General features: G+C 59.8%; 8 protein-coding genes across 8 annotated transcripts; 2 read left to right on the top strand and 6 right to left on the bottom strand.

Moving 5' to 3' along the window:
* Window positions 1–2,307: 2,307 nt before the first annotated feature.
* PAN0_008d3391 (fatty acid elongase) lies at window positions 2,308–3,542 on the bottom strand (the record flags this gene model as incomplete). The annotated part of the gene is made up of 3 exons (XM_014800892.1): window positions 2,308–2,400; window positions 2,495–2,850; window positions 2,921–3,542. 3 exons carry the CDS (start codon window positions 3,540–3,542, stop codon window positions 2,308–2,310), a joined length of 1,071 nt encoding a protein of 356 aa, XP_014656378.1.
* A 445-nt stretch (window positions 3,543–3,987) lies between these two features.
* Window positions 3,988–5,369, bottom strand: PAN0_008d3392 (coA-transferase family III; the record flags this gene model as incomplete). Its single annotated transcript, XM_014800893.1, has 2 exons — window positions 3,988–5,220; window positions 5,286–5,369. 2 exons carry the CDS (start codon window positions 5,367–5,369, stop codon window positions 3,988–3,990), a joined length of 1,317 nt encoding a protein of 438 aa, XP_014656379.1.
* Window positions 5,370–5,754: 385 nt separating this feature from the next.
* On the bottom strand, window positions 5,755–7,446 carry PAN0_008d3393 (streptomycin biosynthesis protein StrI; the record flags this gene model as incomplete). Its single annotated transcript, XM_014800894.1, has 6 exons — window positions 5,755–6,261; window positions 6,332–6,729; window positions 6,799–6,881; window positions 6,948–7,097; window positions 7,193–7,282; window positions 7,370–7,446. The coding sequence occupies 6 exons, from the start codon at window positions 7,444–7,446 to the stop codon at window positions 5,755–5,757; spliced, it is 1,305 nt and encodes a 434-aa protein (XP_014656380.1).
* A 637-nt stretch (window positions 7,447–8,083) lies between these two features.
* On the bottom strand, window positions 8,084–10,858 carry PAN0_008d3394 (uncharacterized protein; the record flags this gene model as incomplete). The annotated part of the gene is made up of 1 exon (XM_014800895.1): window positions 8,084–10,858. The coding sequence occupies one exon, from the start codon at window positions 10,856–10,858 to the stop codon at window positions 8,084–8,086; it is 2,775 nt and encodes a 924-aa protein (XP_014656381.1).
* An 890-nt stretch (window positions 10,859–11,748) lies between these two features.
* PAN0_008d3395 (trehalose transport-related protein) lies at window positions 11,749–13,637 on the bottom strand (the record flags this gene model as incomplete). Its single annotated transcript, XM_014800896.1, has 2 exons — window positions 11,749–11,944; window positions 12,082–13,637. 2 exons carry the CDS (start codon window positions 13,635–13,637, stop codon window positions 11,749–11,751), a joined length of 1,752 nt encoding a protein of 583 aa, XP_014656382.1.
* Window positions 13,638–14,820: 1,183 nt separating this feature from the next.
* PAN0_008c3396 (RAI1-domain-containing protein) lies at window positions 14,821–17,208 on the top strand (the record flags this gene model as incomplete). Its single annotated transcript, XM_014800897.1, has 2 exons — window positions 14,821–15,428; window positions 15,726–17,208. 2 exons carry the CDS (start codon window positions 14,821–14,823, stop codon window positions 17,206–17,208), a joined length of 2,091 nt encoding a protein of 696 aa, XP_014656383.1.
* Window positions 17,209–17,282: 74 nt separating this feature from the next.
* On the bottom strand, window positions 17,283–18,239 carry PAN0_008d3397 (ubiquitin-conjugating enzyme e2; the record flags this gene model as incomplete). The annotated part of the gene is made up of 1 exon (XM_014800898.1): window positions 17,283–18,239. The coding sequence occupies one exon, from the start codon at window positions 18,237–18,239 to the stop codon at window positions 17,283–17,285; it is 957 nt and encodes a 318-aa protein (XP_014656384.1).
* A 465-nt stretch (window positions 18,240–18,704) lies between these two features.
* On the top strand, window positions 18,705–20,258 carry PAN0_008c3398 (TPT-domain-containing protein; the record flags this gene model as incomplete). The annotated part of the gene is made up of 1 exon (XM_014800899.1): window positions 18,705–20,258. The coding sequence occupies one exon, from the start codon at window positions 18,705–18,707 to the stop codon at window positions 20,256–20,258; it is 1,554 nt and encodes a 517-aa protein (XP_014656385.1).
* Between the last annotated feature and the right edge of the window lie 225 nt (window positions 20,259–20,483).

A 20,483-nucleotide genomic window follows, 5' to 3' on the forward strand; every position in this document is an offset into this window, starting at 1 on the left:
AACAAGCTTGGTTGGATAAGACTCCTTGCGCGTCATGTGAGCCACCCCAAAACTGGGTGGTCACATGGGGGCGTTTCTCGTTTCAAAACTTTCCGCCGTCACTAGTAGTCTAGAGCAAAACGTGGCACCTATAAAGGGCCTGACCGAGGTTCTCCCTGTTGTACTTACTCTTCCCATCCACTCAAGCAACAAAGAACTTGTCAAGGTTGACAGTAGGCCGTACAAGTTTTCCGCTGAAGTCGACGCACACTACGCTGGGAATTAAAAAGGAATTCCACATTCATATCCTAAAAAGACGGGTGGGTGGCGACGAGCAGCCACCCATCAGCCACCCGGGGGGGATGGCGAAAATCAGCCACCCGGCAGCCACCCCTCAGCCACCCGGGGTGGCTTCTCGGGAGCAGCCACCCATCAGCCACCCAAGTGTGTGTGGGTGGCTGTGGGGTGGCTGATCCCAAACAGCCACCCCGGGTGGCTGCTGGGTGGCTGACCCTCGCCACCCCCCCCGCTTTTTAGGATATGATACAGTAGCACGAGTACGAGTGGGCGGAGACAGGTAAGCATATGAAGGAATCAGGATTCACGAATTTGTGTTCGAGGTGAAATTCATGAAGCCATGAGTCGCCATGCATCCTTCATGCTTCCCCGAGTCGTTCAGAACAAGATGTCAGTCACGAGCCAAATAGCGTGCCCCACAGAATGGTGTGTTGTCATATGCAGCTATCCACAGATGACGTCCCGCCTACTCGCATATATCGTGGACGGGAAGTCTCACACACCCGGGAGCTTGTACTGATGCACGTNCTTTTTAGGATATGATTCTTTTATTATATCAACATGGGCCTGAGCGCGTGGGCTGCTTGCTCACGTTGTTTTGGACAAGCCGCAACGATAATTGTGGTGCGTTGTTGATGAAGCCGAAGACCTAGCCGATGCGTTTGGCTTGCAAAGACGCAGCGGCAAATCTCAAGCATGGCGCCAACTGAGAAAGCGTGATTGGCCTCCGCTTTGCTCCCCTGCCAAGCCACTGAAAGTCATGAATAGATCTGACCGCGCGCTTGGGTTCGAGATTGCAAGCATCCGCTTTTTCGACATCATTTCTCGTCACTTTGGCCTGACATTTCGGTGACCAGGATGAGATTGTTCACCATTTCCGCCGTCCATTTGCGTCACATATTTAAGCGTACAATAATCGCGTCTGAATGATGCGTGTCACAGAGGTCCGTGAGAAAGCATGACTATAGCATCATGATTTACGCTGTGTGGTCCTCAACAGATAACTTAGGAGTAATCAGGAAACTGCCGCACAGCCAACAGGTAGCTTAGTGTGGGCGCCGAAATCATTGTTCGAGAAAATTCCGCAAAGGTGACAAAGGACAGACGTGTGACTGAATCGTGAATTTTATGAATGGCAAAGTCAATCTTCGGTGGCCGGTTGGGGCGATTCTTGTTAACGTGAGTGGCCCGTTACTGAAAGAGGCCCATTAGTGAAACAAAAAATCACGAAAATGGTATGATCACCCGGCTCTACGCTCGAGCAGAATTTCTTTGATGACGGGTCATCAATAATTCGTTTAAATCTTAAAACTCAAGTGTGGCCGACTTAGAAATCATGAATTAGGATACTTGCGTACCCACGGCTATCATGCTTCGGGTCTGTCCATACACCCTACGCGAGTCTTGATGTGATCATGCATCATTTGTCGCGCCTGCCTGCCTTGATGCGTCACCTGGGCTGCGTGAAGTTGATCCATAATTAGGGTCCAGTTCTGAAGGAACGGAAAGTGGCGAAGCATGAGTGCCAACCAGACCAGCCAGCTCCCCGTCATGCATGCTGGTTGGCGAATAGCAACCGCGCAGCAGCCAGTTTTCCATGCTGGCTACTCCTACATCATTCCGGCTGATGCCTAGCTGAGGGTCGCGAGTACGCGATTCTTCAGGATATGATCGGGAATTGCGTGAAGCGCTTGAGTTCAAAGATGATGACGCCGAGGAGTGAGCGGTTTACAGGAAAATCAAGTCATGCTGTGCGCATTGTTGGCGGCTTATCGCATGCGACCGAGGCCATACCTTGGAAGGATATGAATGCGTTCAAGGTCGCCACAGCTATTTGCAGGCGCACATGCGATCGTAACTTTGGGAGCGAGCTTCTATGATAATTGTATTGGCGAGGAAAGGAAGAGTGAGCGGGTGCAGTGTTACAGCTCCCGCCTTACTTCATTTGATGGAGCCAGGGTGATTGGCGACAGTGTGTTTAGGCTGTGCAGCCCTTGACCATGAAGGGAAGTTTGCACGAGCGAGGCGAGTCTACTTGGACTTGACTGGCTGAGAGCTGGGGGCGGATTTGGGCTTTTGAATGTAGGAGCGCATGAAGAAGTTGAAGAAGAGGGCAAGCAGCGGCTGATAGGATGAAGTGAGCGAGGGGCAATGTGTCAGTTTCTCGTGCCCCTCTTGCAAGCGAGGGTCAAGCTGAGAATTGGGGAGAGATACTTACGAACATGTACATGGTGTTGACGTGGAGTGCGATCTCTGCGCCCGTGGTTTGCATGCAAGTGTGGGGATCGGAGGAGGCGGCTCGAAGCAGCGCGTGCACAAAGATTGATTCGTCCTTTGCCGGGTTTTGCTGGAACCAAGAAGAGACGTTGTTGGCTTTGAATCCAGCGACGACTTTGTCGGGGTTGAGAGTGGTGATGAGATAGAGGTTGGTGAGGAAGGTGCCGGAGGCGATCTGTGCGATCTGCATGGTGGTGAGGTTGCGCTTGACGGCACGTGGAAAGGGCCATCGCATTGCGGCGAAGAAGTAGTAGGTGTACATCCAGGTGTGAACAAAGCTGTTGAACACGCAAAAGACTGCCCGAGCAAAAGGAAAAAGATGTCAGTCGTGCTACAAAGGCGATGGTGCCGAAGCGTGACTACTTACCCCACACTGGTTGGCTCTGGTAACGGTAGGCGATCCACATGCAGATGATGGCGCCGGCATGATGGTAGGACTGAAGGTTGGAGACCTTTTTTCCCTTGAGCAGAAGGATGACCGAGTCGAATACCTCGTAGTACTTGCTGAGGTAAAAGATGTAGGCATACTTGCCGAGGTGCGGGCAGTTGGTTGGCATGGAGCAGAGCGCGAGCTTGACACCCTGGAAGCCGGCAGCGGACCAGCCTTGGACGAAAAAGTCGACGACGTAGGGGAACATCATCGCCCATGTCCAGCCGCTGTAGATGGCGAGGGCGGCGTTGTGGACGAGGATGAGGAAGCGGAGGGTGCGTGCGCGGAGGGAGGATCCCTTGGTAAAGTCTGTGCTGCCATTGCGCTTGACGATGTGGTTGGCGGCGTGTGCGACGAGATAGTAGGCGATAGAGAACGAAAAGGGCAGCCAGGGGCTGAGCGTTGCATTGTAGACGGCTGGCGGGAAGAGCTGGGCGAAGAGCTTGTCCTTGTTTGGATAGCGTGGGTATGGTGCGGACAGGGTGTCCCAGACTGAGGCGTCGGGGCCGGTGGAATCGAGCGGATAGGGCTGGGACTTGAGCCCGATGAACCTCGACATGTTGATGTACTGTATTGGTATTGCTTGTGCGAGGGTGGATAGCAAGATGGAGGTCTGGAGGCAGTCGGAGCTGTCGATCTCTGCCGTGTTGCTTACGACTTCCAATTGTGGCTTTGTGCTCTCGAGGCCTTTATTCGTGGCCAGGGTCCGCGCTACCCTGAGCAGCAGCCGCTCCAACCGAGCGAACGATCGCTCTCTTTCTCCGCGGGAAGCTGCCAATACTCGGCGCGTTGGGAACATTCGACGCGTCTCAAAAGCCGCAGACTCGGATCGGATGCAATCATGCACGGAAGGATTAAGTCATCATCCTGCACAGAGGAATGAATTGCCGATACGAATCGTGATGATATCGCGTGACATCGGCCATTTTCACAGATCTACACGGCTATTCACAGATGTACAGCACGGAATCGTATTCTACACGGAGCACGTATGGCCTGACGGATCAGAGCTTGGCCTTGGTCACGCCCTCGGGACGGTCGGGTCCGTCGATCGCACCCGCCGCGTACAGCTCGATGCGCTTGCGGCTGTCGCTGATGCCGAGCTCGAGCAGGATGTCGTCCGTGTGTTCGCCCGGCGTGAGCAGCATCTCGGCGCTCTCGCCCTCCCACTCGCCGCCCGCGCTGCCCGCTGGTGGCCGCGCAGGCGTCCTCGTCAGCCGCGGCGCGGGTGTAGGGATCACCGGGTTGCCATCCGATACGCTTTCCGCCGAGGCGGCAGGCAGCACACCCGAGAGCGCCGCCTCGTCGCGAGTGAGCACGGGCACCGTGCATGCATCCGTGCGTACAAAGTGACGCTCCCACTCGGAGCGCGGCAGCTGTGCAAAGATCGCTACAAAGTAGCGACGCAGCTCCGGCCACGTGTCGCGGTCGTGCTGCGTGCTGGCCGACGGATGCTGTGTGCCCTCGGGTGCAGTCGGCACCACCTTGCGCAGAATGTCGAGCAGCTCCTTGTAAAAGTGCGGCTCGATCGCACCCACGCTCATGTACCCGCCCTCCTTGCACGCGTACACGCCGTACCACGGAGCACCGCCGTCGAGCGTGTTGCTGCCGCGCGTCTCGTCGGTGCCGTCGGCGTGGATGGCGCCCCAGCTCGGATGCGAGAGGTAGCTCGAAAGCAGCACAAACGACGACACGTAGCGTGCGCCCGTCACCATGTCCGCCTCCACCACCTGGCCCTGCGACGAACGCGCACGCTCCACCAGCGCCAGCAGGATACCCAACAGACAGATCATGCTGCCTCCCGCAAAGTCTCCAAGCAAGTTGGACGGAGGCTGCGGCTTGCCTCCCGCCTGTCCGAGCATCGAGAGCACGCCGCTGAGCGCAATGTAGTTGATGTCGTGGCCCGCCATCTGAGCGTACGGTCCCGTGCGTTGGAAGCCCGTGAGCCGCGCAAAGATGAGGCCTTTCTTGATCTCCTTGTCAAAGTCCTGCGGTCCCAGTCCCAAACGCTCCAGGACACCGGGGCGGAAGGGATCAATAACCACATCAGCGGAGCGGACCAGCTGCGAGATGAGCGCGTGGCCGTCGGCGCTCTTGGGCGACACGGCAAACGATCGCTTGCCTCGGCAGAGGCTGTCCGGGTTGAGTCCCGTCGCGGTTTTGTCAATCCGGATCACGTCCGCTCCAAAGTCGGCGAGCACCATGCCCACAAGCGGTCCAGGTGCGAGTCCAGAGAACTGTTGATACAAAGTCAGCGTCCATTGCGAAATCCCCTCGAAGCACGTCGATGCCGCGTTCTTACCTCGACAACCTTGATGCCGGACAGCGGCAGGTTCGGGTTGGTGACAGGCTTGGGTGGCATTCCACCTCCGTGTGAGGACGACATTTTGGATGTAGTGTCAGTGATGATGGTGCAAAGGCAGGAGCATCGACCGTCCAGAGTGCGGGGAAGGCCAGTGCGAAACGCGCTTTCACCGTCGACACCCTTTCGGCTCGGCTGACCGGAACGGCGATTTACCGAGTTAGACTTTCCTCACCAACCCCACAATTTCACTCGACTCACACTCACACTCACACTCACACTCACACTCACACTCACACTCACACTCACACTCACACTCACACTCACACTCACACTCGCACAACGCAACAACCTCACATCGGGCTCCTCATTCCGGCCCTGCCCCGCGCTGCTCGTCTTTCCACGGCTTCATATCAGAGCGTAACAAGGACATGCAATTGAGATCGGGACGCGGGTGCTGTCTGCGTATCTAGCTGTACAGCGCCTTCTGCTGCTTCTCGTACTCGCCATAGTCGATCACGCGGCCCTCCTTCCTGGACGCTTCGGAGGCAAACACCATGAGATGGCTCCTAAGCACGTCTTCCGGCGTCACACCAAGGTGTTGCGCGTCTTTGGCCGCCACCGCCTTGACAAACGCGCGTGCAAGTCCCAGGTCGCCTCCGCCGTGACCGCCGCCCTCCTGCTCGGGCACCACCGTCCTCTTCTCCTGTGTGGAAAAGTCAAAGACGGTGAACGAGTTCATGTCGCCAATCAGCTCGCCTCGCGTGCCGTGGATGCGCGTAGAGCGGTTGCAAACCACCTCGGAGAAGGCCACCATGGTCAGGCTGGCCGTTGCGCCCGACTCGAACTCGATGTTGACCACCTGGTTGTCCGCCACGTCGTTCTGCCCGTTGTACACGCACAGCCCGTACGGCCCTTCCTTGATCGCTCGGCCGACATTCTCGATGTCCACAACGTCCACCAAATGTTGCGCCCACTGTTGTTGATCCACAACCAAAAGTCAGCTTCCATCCCTGTAGGATCGATCGCGAGGCGAGTGCACTTACACGTTCCGGATCCTCGTTGTCGCTCTGCAGCGGTTCGAGGTAGATCTTCTTGGCGCTGAATGGGCACTTGCGTTCGTACGCGCAGTCTGTGCATCTCGTTGCCTCGCCGGCCTCCTTGGGTTTCTTGCTCGGCTTAAAGTGCGCGAGGGATCCAAACGACGACACCTTTTTGGGTGCATCGCTGCCCATGTAAAAGGACAGGATGTCGAGGTCGTGACAGCACTTGGCCATGAGCGAGAAGCTCGTCGTCGCCTCGTTCTTCCAGTTGCCACGCACGTACGAGTGCGCAAAGTGCTGCCAGCCCACCGGCTCAATGTGCTGGATGTTGATGATCTCGCCCAGAACACCAGAGTCGAGCACCTCCTTCACCGCTCGGTTGTAAGGAGAGTATCGCATCACTGCGTCGCAGACAAAGCTCAAGTCAGTTCCTGAATGCAGATCTCGTGCTCGGGTTTACGGGAACTTACCGTGGCCGATTCCGAAGATGAGGTCTTTGCCACGAACGCTGTTGACCATGGACACGCAGTCCTTGATCGAGTTCGCCATTGGCCTGTCAGGAGAGCATGATCGTCAGCCCGCAAATCCAGAGCAGCCGAGTATCCAAGCGCATGCTTACTTTTCGCACAGAATGTGGTAGCCAAGTGGCGCAAAGACGCTCACAACCTCGGCATGCGTGTCGTCCATGGTACAGATGGCCACTGCATCGCAGATCTTGCCCGCCGCTGCCAGGCTCTTCCACCCGTCGTACTGGTTCTCGGCTGGAACGCTATCGAGCACGAAAATGCATCATGCGACTGTGTCAGTGCTTTGATCTTCGGAGGCAATGACTGTCCAGCTTGAACTGCGTTGGCTGCAACTCACCTGTGCACCTTGCTCATCTTGTCTCGTCGAAACTTCCACGGATCGGCCACCGCAACGACGCGGCAAAGATCCGGGTACTTTTCAGCGTAGCTATATCGTTCAGCCAGAAACCAACGTCAAGATGTCAGCCACAGCCGCACCGGAGGGTCTCGCTCTCGACCGAGTTGCGATACTTACGCTGCATAGGCGCTTCCACGCTGGCCTGCGCCGATGATGGCGAGCGTCACGGGACGGTTTGCTTCTCCAATCGACATGGCTGTGGTCCCCTGATCCGATGTGTGGTGGTGGTKGTGGTACACTTGGTGGTTGTAACGATTCGGGCCCCGAAGAGCTTTATACAGCGGGCGCACAACTGCTCGGCGAGCACAGGTCCGAGCGCCAACGGTCGGTGACTTTCGCGTCGATCAATGCCGAGGGTCCGACCTAGCGGTGGTCTTGCAAGGGTTTGATTAGAAATAGGGCGTCCCATCGAGTGCCCCAACTCCGCAATCTGCCTCCACGAGGCGCCAGGGTCGCGGGCTCGCAGCGCATGCCGAGCTCGGACCGACGAGCTCGTCCGGTTATCATCGCTCCTTCCTCGGCCATCCTCACTTGATCGCCACAGCTTCGCCTTTGCCTAGCATACGCACACGCACGCACACCGTCCACTGCGGTACGGATTGCATTGTCTACCCCGCACCCTTGCTAGATCGCCGCGCCCGCTCCGAGCGAGATAAACACTAGGACCTGAGCGCGAGCTCCAAGCTGTACTGCAACGCTGAGCCTCACATGCACGGCTTCTCATCTGCGCAACCTCACACCCCATGCAAGCTGGCAATGTGGCTGTCATTCCGGCTCCATCGGACCGCTCGTTGCATCCCCTAAAGTGGAGGTCCGTTTCTGTGCTAACTTTTACATGACGCCTCCATGGCGGGCCCAAGTGAGACACTGCGAGAGTGTGTCGAGTAGCGGTGTTGCAGGGTGTTGAATCGCGTCCTGCGCCGATGTCTGCGGCTGCCACGACGCCTGTGTAGTCGCGTTGGGGTCCGCTACTCCAGCAGCGCCGTTTGACTGGCGCAGATCGTGCGCATCGCCGCCGCGAGCGTGCATCTCGACGTCGGCAGGCGACCAGGCGGATCCACCGTAGTTTGCCGACTGCGTTCGGTGCCCCGTGCCGTGCTCCAGCACCATGTTGGCGTGTCCAATGTGCTTTGCATACACGTCGAGGAACAGATTGATGAGCTCGGTGCTGCGTGTTCGATCGCGCGGCAGCAGTCGTTCCGGATACTCGGCCAGCACGTTCATGAGGAAGAGCACCGACCTCGTCAGCGCCCAGTGGAACCATAGCGGGAGCACCAGCATGTTGATCGACACCTCGGCATAGCTTCTTCCGTCCGACCTGTTTGAGCCTGCCGTGGTGGTGCTGGGCGTGGGGAGGCAGACGAGTTCGAGCGATCGGAGCGCACCCTCTACGCCGCGTGTGAGGCTTTCGCGCAGCGTTCGACTGCGGAGGCCCTGCAGATCCGCTTCCGCTGAGCTCTTGTCCTTGCCGCGCGTCTTGGATGAGAGCTGTCCGAGGCTGCCGTCCCACAGCGTCGAGTCGAGAAAGTCGCATCCGATCGAGGCGATGAGCACGCGTGCGAGGAAGAGATCCAGGTACAGCATACTTTCCGACTCGCCGGTCGCATCGGCGTCCAAGCGACCCGCCATCTCTTCCTGACACGAGTCGAGCTCCTCGAAGGCGTCAAGGATGGCTTGCAAGCACGAAGCTGCATCGCCCGTCACCGAAGTTGGCTGGCCCGTCTCGATCGTCGAGCCGTCGCGACACGACTGGCAGCTCCTCGAGGGGCTCTCTTTGGACGCTGCCGGCTTGTCGCCCTGTGCAGAATCCAAGGACCCCAGACCGGCAATGTGGTAGGCTTTGCTAAGGATCCAAGCGATCTTGGAGTGGAGGATGAGCACGCGATCGCGCAGCGTCGTACGCTGCGAGAGACCCTTTGCGAACTGGAGCGAGTCGCACACGGCATGGGGCGACGAGAGGCCTGCGATGGACGGCGTGCCCTCCATGCACGCTTGATGGATCTCGGTGATGTAGGCGCTGAGCCAGACGCGGAGTAGGTCCTGCTTGCCCAGGTCGCGCGGCGGAGGGAGGATGCTCATGATTTCGCCCATGGTCATCATGGCCGGATGCTGCTGCTGGCGCAAGAACTTGGCGGACCACCACCTGGCGAGGCGCGACGCCATCCAAGCTCTGCGTCCGCCAAACCAGCTGGCAAATAGGCTGGCTCCCACGATCTCCTCGACGCCGATGCCGAGCTCGGGATCGAGCTCCTTTTCGAAATGCAGGTTGGATCGGAGGCGCGAGGCACGCTGGCCCGTGGACGAGAAGAGCGTCTCGTAGACGTCGGAGCAGGGGAAGGAAGGGTCGTCGGTCTGAAGGCGGGAGATGAGGTCGTTTTTTAGAGGCGCATGAAGGCGGTTGAGCTGGGCATGGTGGAGCGAAGCGACGCACACGACCGAAGTGAGGATCATGGGTGACATGATGGCGTCGGGCCGGTAGGTTGGGAAGCCAAAGCTGTACTGATCCAGATACTCTGCAAAGAAGCGGAAAAGGACGACTGCGTCCGAAGGCGTGACGAGTTCCTGCTTGATGACGTTGGGACGCGGGTCGTTGCTGCCGACGTCTGGCGTTGCCAGGCGGTACAGGTTCGGGAAGACTCGCTCGCCGGAGTGGGAGTATTCCTTTTTGCGATCGAGCACGCTCATCCTGAGCTTCTGGATGGCAGAGAGTGGGCGCGACGCCTGGTCGAGCTCGTCGTCGGTCTGGAAGGCGGAGCGCTGGGTGTCGGCGCCCACATCGTCTGCTGGCAAAGTGTGATCGTTGTCGAGCGAGGAGCTGGCAGCAGCTGCGAGGTTGGACGAGGCGAGAGGCGGGGCGAGATGCGTCGAGGCTCCCGGATTCTCAGACGTCAATCTGTGCCTTGGCGAGCTGGCATGGCCGTTTGGTGCGACCGCCGAGCCGAGAAGGCCATTGCCGCTATGGTTTTGATTGGCGCGGTCCGAATCGCGCGGCGAAAAGTGTGTCGAGGGGTAGCTGGAAGCGGAGCCGCTGTTGCCGTCGCCGTACATGGGGCTCTGCGCGGGGTGGATGCTGGACGAAGAAGCGTGGCCGTAGATGTGCTGCTGCTGGTGGGAATCGGACGGCGAGCGGTGTTCGGTGGCGATGGTGCGCCGCCTCTTCTTCGGGGCGTCGTGGTCGTGTGACCTGGATGCGTTTGGAGTGGTGGAGGGCGAGTCTCTAGATCGGGGGAAGCTGGCGCGCTTGTAAGGGTCGGATGACGACGAAGTGGGCTGCGGTCCCATCTGCTTCTCTAGGAAGCTCTGTAGGGAGCCTTCGAGTGCGGCGAGCTGATGCTGCACCCTCATCTGCCAGCTGAGCGGCTCGCGCTTTCCCTGGAGCTCGCAGGTGACGCCGAGACGCAGACACCTTCTGCAGGAAGCATTGTCCTCGAATACGCACTTGACCTTGGACTGGCGGCATCGGAAGCAGGTCTGGGTGCGTTTTGGCTTGTCGGCATCGTCCTCGTTGCTCTTGTCGGGCGAGCTGGGCGCATTACTGGTGGACGCCGATGCCGATGCGTGGAGTTGTGGCGGCTGCGACGTGAAGTGCGATGCGGATGCGGACATCATGGGCGGTGTTGGTGTTGTGGTGTGGTGGTGCACGCGACGATGGCGACGATGAGGGTAGGACAAGGTCGCCGAGGAGAAGCTTTACTTGATAGGACGGAGCACCGGTGCTTGCTCGGCGACCCATGTGCTCGGTTCAGCCAGGCCTCGGCTGCCGAGGCGCCAACGACGCGAGTCGACCAGGGGCGACCGATTTGAGGCGGCTCGCCAGTCACTGGGCTCTCGGTCTGTGATTGGCCGCCCCCACAGCCTTCGTTGAGCCTTTCGTCGTGCCTCGTCCACGCTCACATGGCCCGTCGAAGCTCTCTTCTTGCATCGGTACGGTCCATTGCCGGGCCGACTGTGGATGCCACACCTTGCTATCTTAAAGCAGGGGAAAGGGGTCTCACACGACCATATCACCTTGGGGGTCTGCACAAACGGCGGGGGATCGCAGCCGCAACCACGGTGCTGGAGCCGGCCTCGACCACCTCGCCGGTCAACTCGGGCCAGCTGTGCATGAACTTGCATGGCGAGAGATAAAGTGCCTCGGCATTGTGTGGGCTGCTCTTCATGCGCCGCCCCAACCACGACCAGCCCCGAGCTCGGTCCGCATTCACGCTCTCACGCTCTCACGCTCTGCCGCTCTGCCGCTCTGCCGCCCTGCCGCTCTCGTCCTCTGCTGCCATCCCAACTTTGATACGAGCCATCACAATCAGGACACGGATATCTATCACATTGACATTCAGTCATGACCATAACACGAGAACAGGAATCGAGCGTGGATGCAAAGCGGCCATCGTCTTGGAACGGTGCGACGGAAGCGGCGTTGCGAAAGTTTGGCTTCGGATGGCAGCCTTCCGCAGAAAGTTAGCCACGCACGTTGCTTGATTGGTTGCACGCACATCGAATCACTGCGACTTGGGAAGCTGTGCGACGGCGATGCCATCGCCCGCCTCGACGCCTCCCTTGTCCGACACGCTCGACTTCTCGACGTCGGCCGATGCCACCTCGTGCTCGATCGCCTGGAACTGGTCGATGCTCGTCGTCGCAAACTTGCGAGCGGGCACCTTGGCGCCGAACAGCACATCCAGCTCGCCGTAGGTCCTGATTGCATGAAGAGAAAAAAAAAGTAGAACAAAAAAAAAAGAAAAGAGTCAGCAACGTGCGCGCGCCGGGTGAGACAGCGGGACCCTGTCTGGATTTCTCCCGCTTTCAGAATGTTTGGAGGGTCGAAAACGCACCTGTTTGCGAGCTCGGGAAGCCTAAAGTAGGTCCAGATGATCGAGACGGCGCCGGTGCCGGCCCAGAAGAGGCCCGTCTTGGCTCCCCAGTTCCACACGTCGCTGTTGAGCATGTTGGGCTGCAGGATGTTGGCGACGATGAGTCCAATGTTGTAGGCGTTGCACGCCAGCACGATCGTCTTGCTGCGCAGTCGCGACGACGAGACCTCGGCGATGATGGCAAAGCAGATCGGTCCCACGGTGAGGTCGTAGAAGAACGTGCACAGCAGCAGCATGGCTCCCACCGCCCACGACACGGCAGCAGTCTGCTTGACGAATCCGAGCACGCCGGTGATGAGCATGGTCGAGAACATGGCCGTCTGGCCGTACAGATACATCTGTCGGCGTCCTACGCGGTTCACGAGGAACCACGAGAGGATGGTGCCCACGGCACCGAGCGCGTACATGGCCATCGACATGTTGAATGCGTTGACCGTCGACAGACCCGCCTGGCTGAAGAAGTAGGTCGAGTAGCCCTGCAGCGGACCGCCCGAGGTGATCTGGATGAGCCATGCCCAACATGCGATCTCGGTACGGCGCAGATCCACGCCCTTGAAGCAGTCGATGTAGCGGTTCTTCTTCTGTGCGGTGTTCTCCTTCTCGCTGATCTCCTCCATGGCCTCGGTGTACTGGATCATGGCCTGGTAGTCCTTGACCAGCTCGTCCTTCTCCTTCTCGGCAAGACCCTCGCCGCTGAGGAGGCGGTTGAGCGAGTCGTAGGCCTTGTCGTGCTTGCCGTGTCGCGTGAGCCACCACGGCGACTCGGGAGCAAAGAGGCAGGTGATGAAGACGGGGAAGGGCCAGAAGAACTGCACCGCGTACGGGATCCTCCACGCCCACACGTCCGTACGCTGGACGGTCGCACGCAGCACACCTGAAGCAAGCAGCTGGCCGAACACCCAGCACAGGTTGACGTACGTCGTCAGCAGCGGACGCAGCGACACGGGGCACACCTCGGAAGCGTATGCCGAGGCAAGCGACTGAAATCCACCCCAGGGGATACCCATGAAGATCTGGCCCACCAGGAAGACGGGCAGGCTGGTGGCGAAGAAGGGGATGAACACAAAGGCGAGCATGAGAACGACGCTGATCATCATCAGACGCAGATGGCCGATGCGATCAGCCACGCTGCCAGCGAGCTGGAGACCGATGATGCCGCCGATCCACGCTCCATTGGTAAGACCCTGCTGCCAGGGCGCCGAGATCTCGCAGTCCTGCGAGCCATCTGCGGCGGTCTTGCAAGTGCCAAACTTCGCCGTGAACGTCGGCTGCGCGAAGAATGAAGCAAGGATTGAGGAGTCATATCCAATCTGTACGATAGCGAGCGAGAAGAGTACCGACCAGGTGACCGACATGGGCCACTGTCGGAACGCTTCGCGAAGAGTCGTGGTGGTTTGCCACTTTGTGCATCGCGCGCTCCTCTCGACCACCTCGTCGAATCGCTCGCCAAACTTGTCCACGAGCTTGTCGCGCGTGTCGGCGTCGATGCGCGCCACGTCGTTGTTGTCCACCAGCATGTTGTGTAGAGGTCGGGACGGGAGCAAGTCGAAGGGGGATGAGGCGGAGGAGGAGGAGGTAAGGGAAGAGGAAAGCGGAAGGTGCTTTGGTACGAGGGGTCAAAGCGGACTATAAGCACTCTCGGCTTGAGTGAGACCGGTGGTGCCTGAGAATCTTGCGGAGTGTGAGCCGGATTGATGCAGAACGCAACGGAAAGGAGCCCTCTTTTTATGACTCTAGGTGAAGGTGATATGCACGCATGTTTCGCTACGCACAGATCTCGCAACGAACACGCTGTGTGCTGGTGCCTGACAAGGAGCGTTGACACACGAGATCGAGCCACGCATGCACCGTCACATGCTGGTGCGGGGGAGGATGCGAGGGTACGATAAGATAGCCACCCACCATTGCAGGCACTGCGTCCGAGGAGGAGGGGGAGGACAGCGGGGGTGGGGGGGGGGGGGGAAGTCAACGCTCGCGTGCGTCTGGTGGCAAGCGAGCCGGCGCCGCATGGGCTCGGACGCGGGCGGAGCGGTGCGGGGCAAGAAGCGCACGATGGGATTGGTCGACCGACGGTCGGGGTAGCATCCTCCCAGTGTCGCCTCACCATGGCATGGACGGCGACCTCTTGCACCGCTCGCCATCTCCGCCGGCCAACTTTGATGGGCAAAATGAAAAATGAATTTTCAACAGGCGAAGCGCCCCACTCGAGGCCCAGGACCCTGTGCAGCGTCGTCGCCGACGTCGGGCCGATGCGTGGACGATAGCCGAGCACTGTCCGACCAATCTCTGCTGGCTGCTTTGTCCGCTTGGGCCGTGATTGGGCGCGCGAATGGGGCCGGAGACCATGGTCCGGAGCATCCGCTGCTACGAACCCCACGTGGTTACTGTAGTAGAGATAGGAAAGGGCGAGACTCTGGGCCAGGGGTCATGCGCGACGACGCGATGGCACACGAGGCGTATCTAATCAGCAGCCTCGATGGACGCCGGCAGGGGGTCGTAGCTAGGACCGACCGGACCGATGAGCGCCCACCTCGGCGCCTTGCACGCTGATCAGGGTCACATGCACATCTTGCTTGCGCATCTCGTGTCGGCGCTTGGGTATCCGGTGCGGCTCCCATCACCTCCACCACCACCACCAACCTCACTCGACTCCGCTGGTCGTCCTCGCCATCACCTCGGACCTCTTTATGGCTCGTCAACATGCCTAGCGTTGATTCCAACTCGCCATTGCGGCTGGCGTTCCCCGCATCCGACATCCCCACGGAATGCTTCAGCCTGCTCGGCGACGAGTACGAGTTGCGGCCGCTGGCGTCGACCGACTACGCGCGCGGCTTCAACGAGGTGCTTTCTTGCCTGGTGGAGACGCCCGACCTGGGTGAAGCAGCCTGGCTTGAGCGCTTCGACGCCATGGTAGCTGCCAACGGCACGTACTTCCCCATCGTGATCGTGAGCAAGTCGACGGATCGCATCGTGGCGATGGGCAGCGTGGTTGTGGAGCTCAAGTTCTTCCGCGGCCTCACGCGCGTCGGCCACGTGGAGGACATTGTGGTTAACACCAAGCTGCACAGCAAAGGGCTGGGTAAAGTGATCGTCTCAACCGTCATGAAGATCGCCGAAGCAAAAGGATGCAGCAACATCATCCTCAACTGCAGCGACGAGAAGAAGCGTGAGTTGGACCCTTCCATCAAGGCGCACAGATTGGATTCGTCCGCTGACAAAACATTCGCATTGGGCGTTGAAAGCCTTCTACGAAAAGTGCGGCTTCTCCTACAGCGGATTGCAGATGGCGAAGAGGATCCACTGAGCATGTGCAATAGCAAACACCATCAAGGACAACGAGACCCGCAGAGTGAGAAAAAGGCCGAAAGTATTGAGGCTGAGAAAAGAAGGGTCCAAAAAGAAAGAAGCGCTTTGGCGGGACTCGGACTGATTGCAAACACAAAAAAGGGATGCGATGCCTCCACAGCCTTGCTTCCGCACCATGACTCGGAGTGCATTCCACTCGACACCAAGCCATCTTTGCAACACACGAGCCACGAGCTAGGATCTGCCATGAGCACCTGGATTGCACGTCGTTGCTGAATTGCGCGGCACCGTGCGCTCAGCTACGGCCCACCTCTGATGCCGGACAAACGCGCTCTGGACGCGCGCGATGGGCCCGCCGCGCCCACCAAGCGGCTGACCCCACACAATGACACCGACTCCGCACCAGACGCGATACTGGGCTCGCTTAAGCATCCGCGCATGACGGGAATCCCTGCAGGCACGTCGCCGTACGCTGCGGCACCGCCGTTCCAGCAGCCGACGCCTCTGTGTTCGTTTTCGTTTGACGAGCAGCGGCGGCTGTGGCAGGACGACCGATGCAAGCGCTTCTACCGCGGTCCTCCCGCCTATACCAATCGACACCCGGTCCAGACGCGCGCACCAGCCGTGTTTGGCGCCGACCTGAACTACGCCATGGATCGGTATGTGCAGCGCGACGAGTCGATGCCGGAGCATCTGGACGCGCTCGTGGCAGCGCTGCAGCATCGGACCGAGACGGCGTCGGCGGAGGTGCGCGACGAGGTGGACCAGGAACGACGACGCGCCGGTGTGGTGACGTGGCGCGGCATCATCACCAAGATCTGTACGGCGTACGAGCAGAGTGCGTCGGCGCGGTTTGCCGACCCGCTCGACCTGAACGCCATGATGGTCGACGGTACGCTGTATCTGGAGGAGCACGTGTCTGCATCCGCGCGTGCCGAGAAGCAGCGCAAAGAGGCCGACGCGGCGATGAAGCGTTTCGGATACTACGGGTATGCGTTTGAGAGCTACTGCACCGTCGACGACGCAGCCCAAGTCTCGCACGCGCGCTCGAACGATGGCGAACCGGAGGGGTGGTCTGGCGACGTGAATACCAACGTGCAGTGGTGTTGCGTGGTCAAGACCAAGCTCGGCTCGAACCGACTGATCATCGGTGGCGAGGTGGATGCTGTTCTTCCGAGCCACCACGGAAGGGAAGAGATGGTGGAGCTCAAGACGTCGATGCAAATTACATCGGCGCACCGCAACGCGGCCAAGGCGGCGGTGGAGCAGGAGCGGTTCGAAAAGAAGCTGCTCAAGTTCTTTCTGCAGAGCTATCTGCTCGGCATCGGCAAGATTGTGGTGGGCTTTCGCGATTTCCACGGCCTGCTTACGACGCATCAGGAGTTTGAGACGCTGCGCATCCCGCGCATGGTTCGGGCAGGCCATCCTGTGCCCGGCCAGTTCGACGCTGGTGGTCAGCCGGTGCTGCGCGAGCGATCCGTGTGGGAACCCAAGGATACGCTCGGATTTGGCGACCAGATCCTCTCGTTCATCCGCGACGTCGTCTCCAAGCACACTGCCTCCTCACCGCCCGCCGACGACGTTGACGGCAAGATCGAGCACGCGGTGTTCCGAGTCACCTTCCACGCGCCGTTTGAGCACGTCGAGATCCGCGCGCTCAGCCAGTCGGAGGTGCACGACGAGGTGCAAGACAAGCGCCAGTCGGGCGACCGCGTTGGCTTCCTCCCGCGCCGCTTCTACGAGTTTGTGCGTGCGCGTGCGCGTCAGTCTGAAGCGGAGTAGAACGAAATGAAAATGCCATGCTGACGAATGCAGTGAAACGGAAATGCAAAGAACGAGACGGGAGAGGACTAGGACTAGATGAGGCGCTTGACGACGAGCAGCGCAACGAGCACGCTGAGCGCCTTGATGCAGTTGTCGATGAGGCTGAGTTTGTGCTGCGTGGGTGAGGTGTGCAGCGGCGGGACGGCTGTGTTGGAAGAGGGTCGGAGACGAGCCGAAGCCGGTAATGTTGGGGCAGCTGGAGCAGCTGGAGCAGCAGCTGGAGCAGCAGCTGGAGCAGCAGCTGGAGCAGCAGCTGGAGCAGCAGCTGGAGCAATTGAATCAGGCGGCGAGGGTGTTGGGGCAGCGACTGGCGCTTGCGGCTCCTCCGACGTGGCTGCGGTGGTGATGACGGGAGGAGCAGCTGCATCGGGTACAGCGGCCGGTGTGAAAGTGTCTGCATTGGCCTGCGACTTGTGTGACTGTGCGGTGAGGTCGACGCACAGTCCATCTGGCAGAGCCTCTTGCTTGTTCTCTTGCTCTGGATCCGGGTCCGGCAGCAACTCGAGCGTGGTCTTCGCGCAAACGTCGCACGTCCACTTTCTCGACTCCTTGGCGAGCTTCTCCCTCGCCTGCACCGGATAGTCGAGCGCACCGATGCCCACCGCCGCCTCTGCCTTGGCCGTCATGAACGTCTGCAGCCCCAACAGCGCCGTCCTGATGCCCCACGCTGGCTGCCACATCTCCTCGTGAAAGCCGGTAAAGGTGAGGCAGATCTTCTTGTTGAGCTCCCATCGGCCGTTGGGCGTGAGCAGCATGAGGTTGGGCGGTCGCATGGGGTACTCGGCGGGTAAGAGGATGCGGCCGTGGTAGAGACCGTTGGCGAACTCGGTGTTGGCGGGCCCACGCAGCGTAAAGTGCCATTCAAAGATGTTGTCCTCCAGCGGCGAGGCCGAGTAGAGGTCCGACGAGTCGTTGGCGAGCTCGCGCGCCTCGGAGAGGATGCGCTTCACCGCCGACGACTTTTTGTTGTGTGATGTTGCGGTGGCCATCGTTTTAATGCATGTCCAGTGTCGCAGCGTGGTTAGTCGTTGGGCGTCGAGAGCCAAGCAGCGAGGCGGCAGCTGCGCGAGGTGGGAGCGACGTCGGGCCGCCTCCGACGTGGAACCCTGCAGAGGAGTGCAGCGGGCAACAAAACTCAAAACTGTGACTTTGCTGACGGGCTAACACTGCTAAAAATTCACGCCACCTCGGAATTCGCCCAATTTAGGCTCGGAGGCTCGGCGGCTCGGCCACGGGAAGAGGAAGCGGCTGCAAAAGATTTGGGAAATCGGATTTATTCATGCAGGTTCGGCCACGTTGAGAAGAGGCGGCGGCAGCAGCAGCAGCGGCCGAGTGTTGGTGTTGCTCCTCCCCAACCCAACCCACCGTTTCATTGTGCCCCCCACCATCTTTCCCACCACCACCAACTCGCAGCCACAGTGTGGACACAGTGTGGGGCAACGAACGGCGTCGATATGAACGCAGCTCTCTCTAGCGTCCGTTCGCGTGCGCTCGAAACCGTTGCGCATCTTTCGGGTCAACAGACGTCGCTCCCCACCGCAACATCACCATGGCGCCACCCCTCCTTCTCCTCCTCCGCCTCCACCAAGCCCAAACGAAGCTTGGACCGGCCACGACTCTTCATGCGTGCTTCCGACCGCGAGGATGATACGGCCGACGCTCGTGCGCAGTCGTGGGACGCGGTGGCCCCCTCGCGCTCCACCTTGCTCTTTGTGCTCGGCTGCCTGGCGTGGTACACGTCGTCGTCGCTCTCGTCCAACACATCCAAGGCGCTTCTATCCAAGGGGCGCAACACGGATCCTACGCTACACTCGGCGCGCCCACCCGCATTTCCGTACCCGGTCACGCTCACGCTCATCCACTTTGGCTTTGTCAACGTGTGCTGTGCCATCTGCGCCTCGCAGCGTCTGCTCGGCAGCCGCGCACTCACGCGCCTCGTCAAACCGTCGTTGGCGCGCGTAAAGGACGTCGCACAGCTGGCATTCTTCAATGTGCTCGGACAGGCGCTCTCGTCGCTCGCCATCAGCCGTGTCCCCGTCGCCACCGTGCACACCATCAAGGCACTCTCGCCGCTCTTCACCGTGCTCAGCTACACCTACCTCTTCAACGTGACCTACTCGTCCCAGACGTACCTCTCGCTCGTCCCGCTCACCGCAGGCGTCATGATGGCATGCACCGGCTTTGCGTTTAATGCCGACGACGTCGTCGGATTCGGCGCCGCGCTCGCATCCACGTTTGTGTTTGTGGCGCAAAACATCTACTCGAAGAAGCTGCTGCGCAAGGCGGACCGACAATCGAGCGACGAAAAGATGGACAAGATCAACATCCTCTTCTACTCGTCGGCGTGCAGCATCGTTCTCATGATCCCCATGGCGCTGTTCTACGACGCATCGTCGATGCTCTCGTCGCCGTCGTGGAGCGCATCGCCAGCCTACCCGCACGACCGTGGCATGCTGGTGCTGTGGCTGCTGCTTTGCAACGGTCTGGTGCACTTTGCGCAGAACATCCTCGCGTTCAACGTGCTGGCCATGGTGTCGCCCGTGACGTACTCGATCGCGTCGCTGCTCAAGCGCGTGTTTGTGATTGTGCTCGCCATCATCTGGTTCCGCCAGTCGGTGTCGCTGCTGCAGTGGTTCGGCATCGCACTCACCTTCTACGGCCTCTGGATGTACAACGACAGCAAGACCAAGAACGACGTCGACCGCGGCGAGAAGAAGGCGACCCGACGACAAGACACGCCGGTCGAACAGGCCATCTTGCCGCTCACTGCCGTGCCTTCCGTGCCGGCGGCGCAGTCGGTGGGTGTGAGCAGTGCAGGCATGCATGCGCGTCCGCCCATGTCGGCGAATCGTGTCAATGCTCCGAGCTATGCGGCGCCGCCGGCATACGTGCCGCCGCGAGTGGGCGGGTGGAACGACGTGCCCACCGCCATGCTGGGCGAGAAGAGCTACATCCACGACCCGACCAAGTCGCTCCCCAGCCCGCCGGACAGCGACAAGGAGACCTGACCCCCATCACCCCATCACCCTCGTTTTGACACTATAGATTCGCAGCAATGGACATTAGAGTTTGGGCATCGTATTGCGGGTCCGGTTCGACGAGGAGAGTGGAAACGAAAGCGGAATCGCAGCAAAGGAGACTGAAGTGGGAGGAACACAAGGCGGGGGGGAGGGGGGTTTGGATCTTGAAGCGAAACGGTTGTGCCTGGGTGTTTGGGGTATCTATGTTCGTGT

This window comes from Moesziomyces antarcticus, assembly GCF_000747765.1.
Source record: "Moesziomyces antarcticus DNA, scaffold: scaffold_v10008, strain JCM 10317, whole genome shotgun sequence".
NCBI classification, from domain to species: domain Eukaryota; kingdom Fungi; phylum Basidiomycota; class Ustilaginomycetes; order Ustilaginales; family Ustilaginaceae; genus Moesziomyces; species Moesziomyces antarcticus.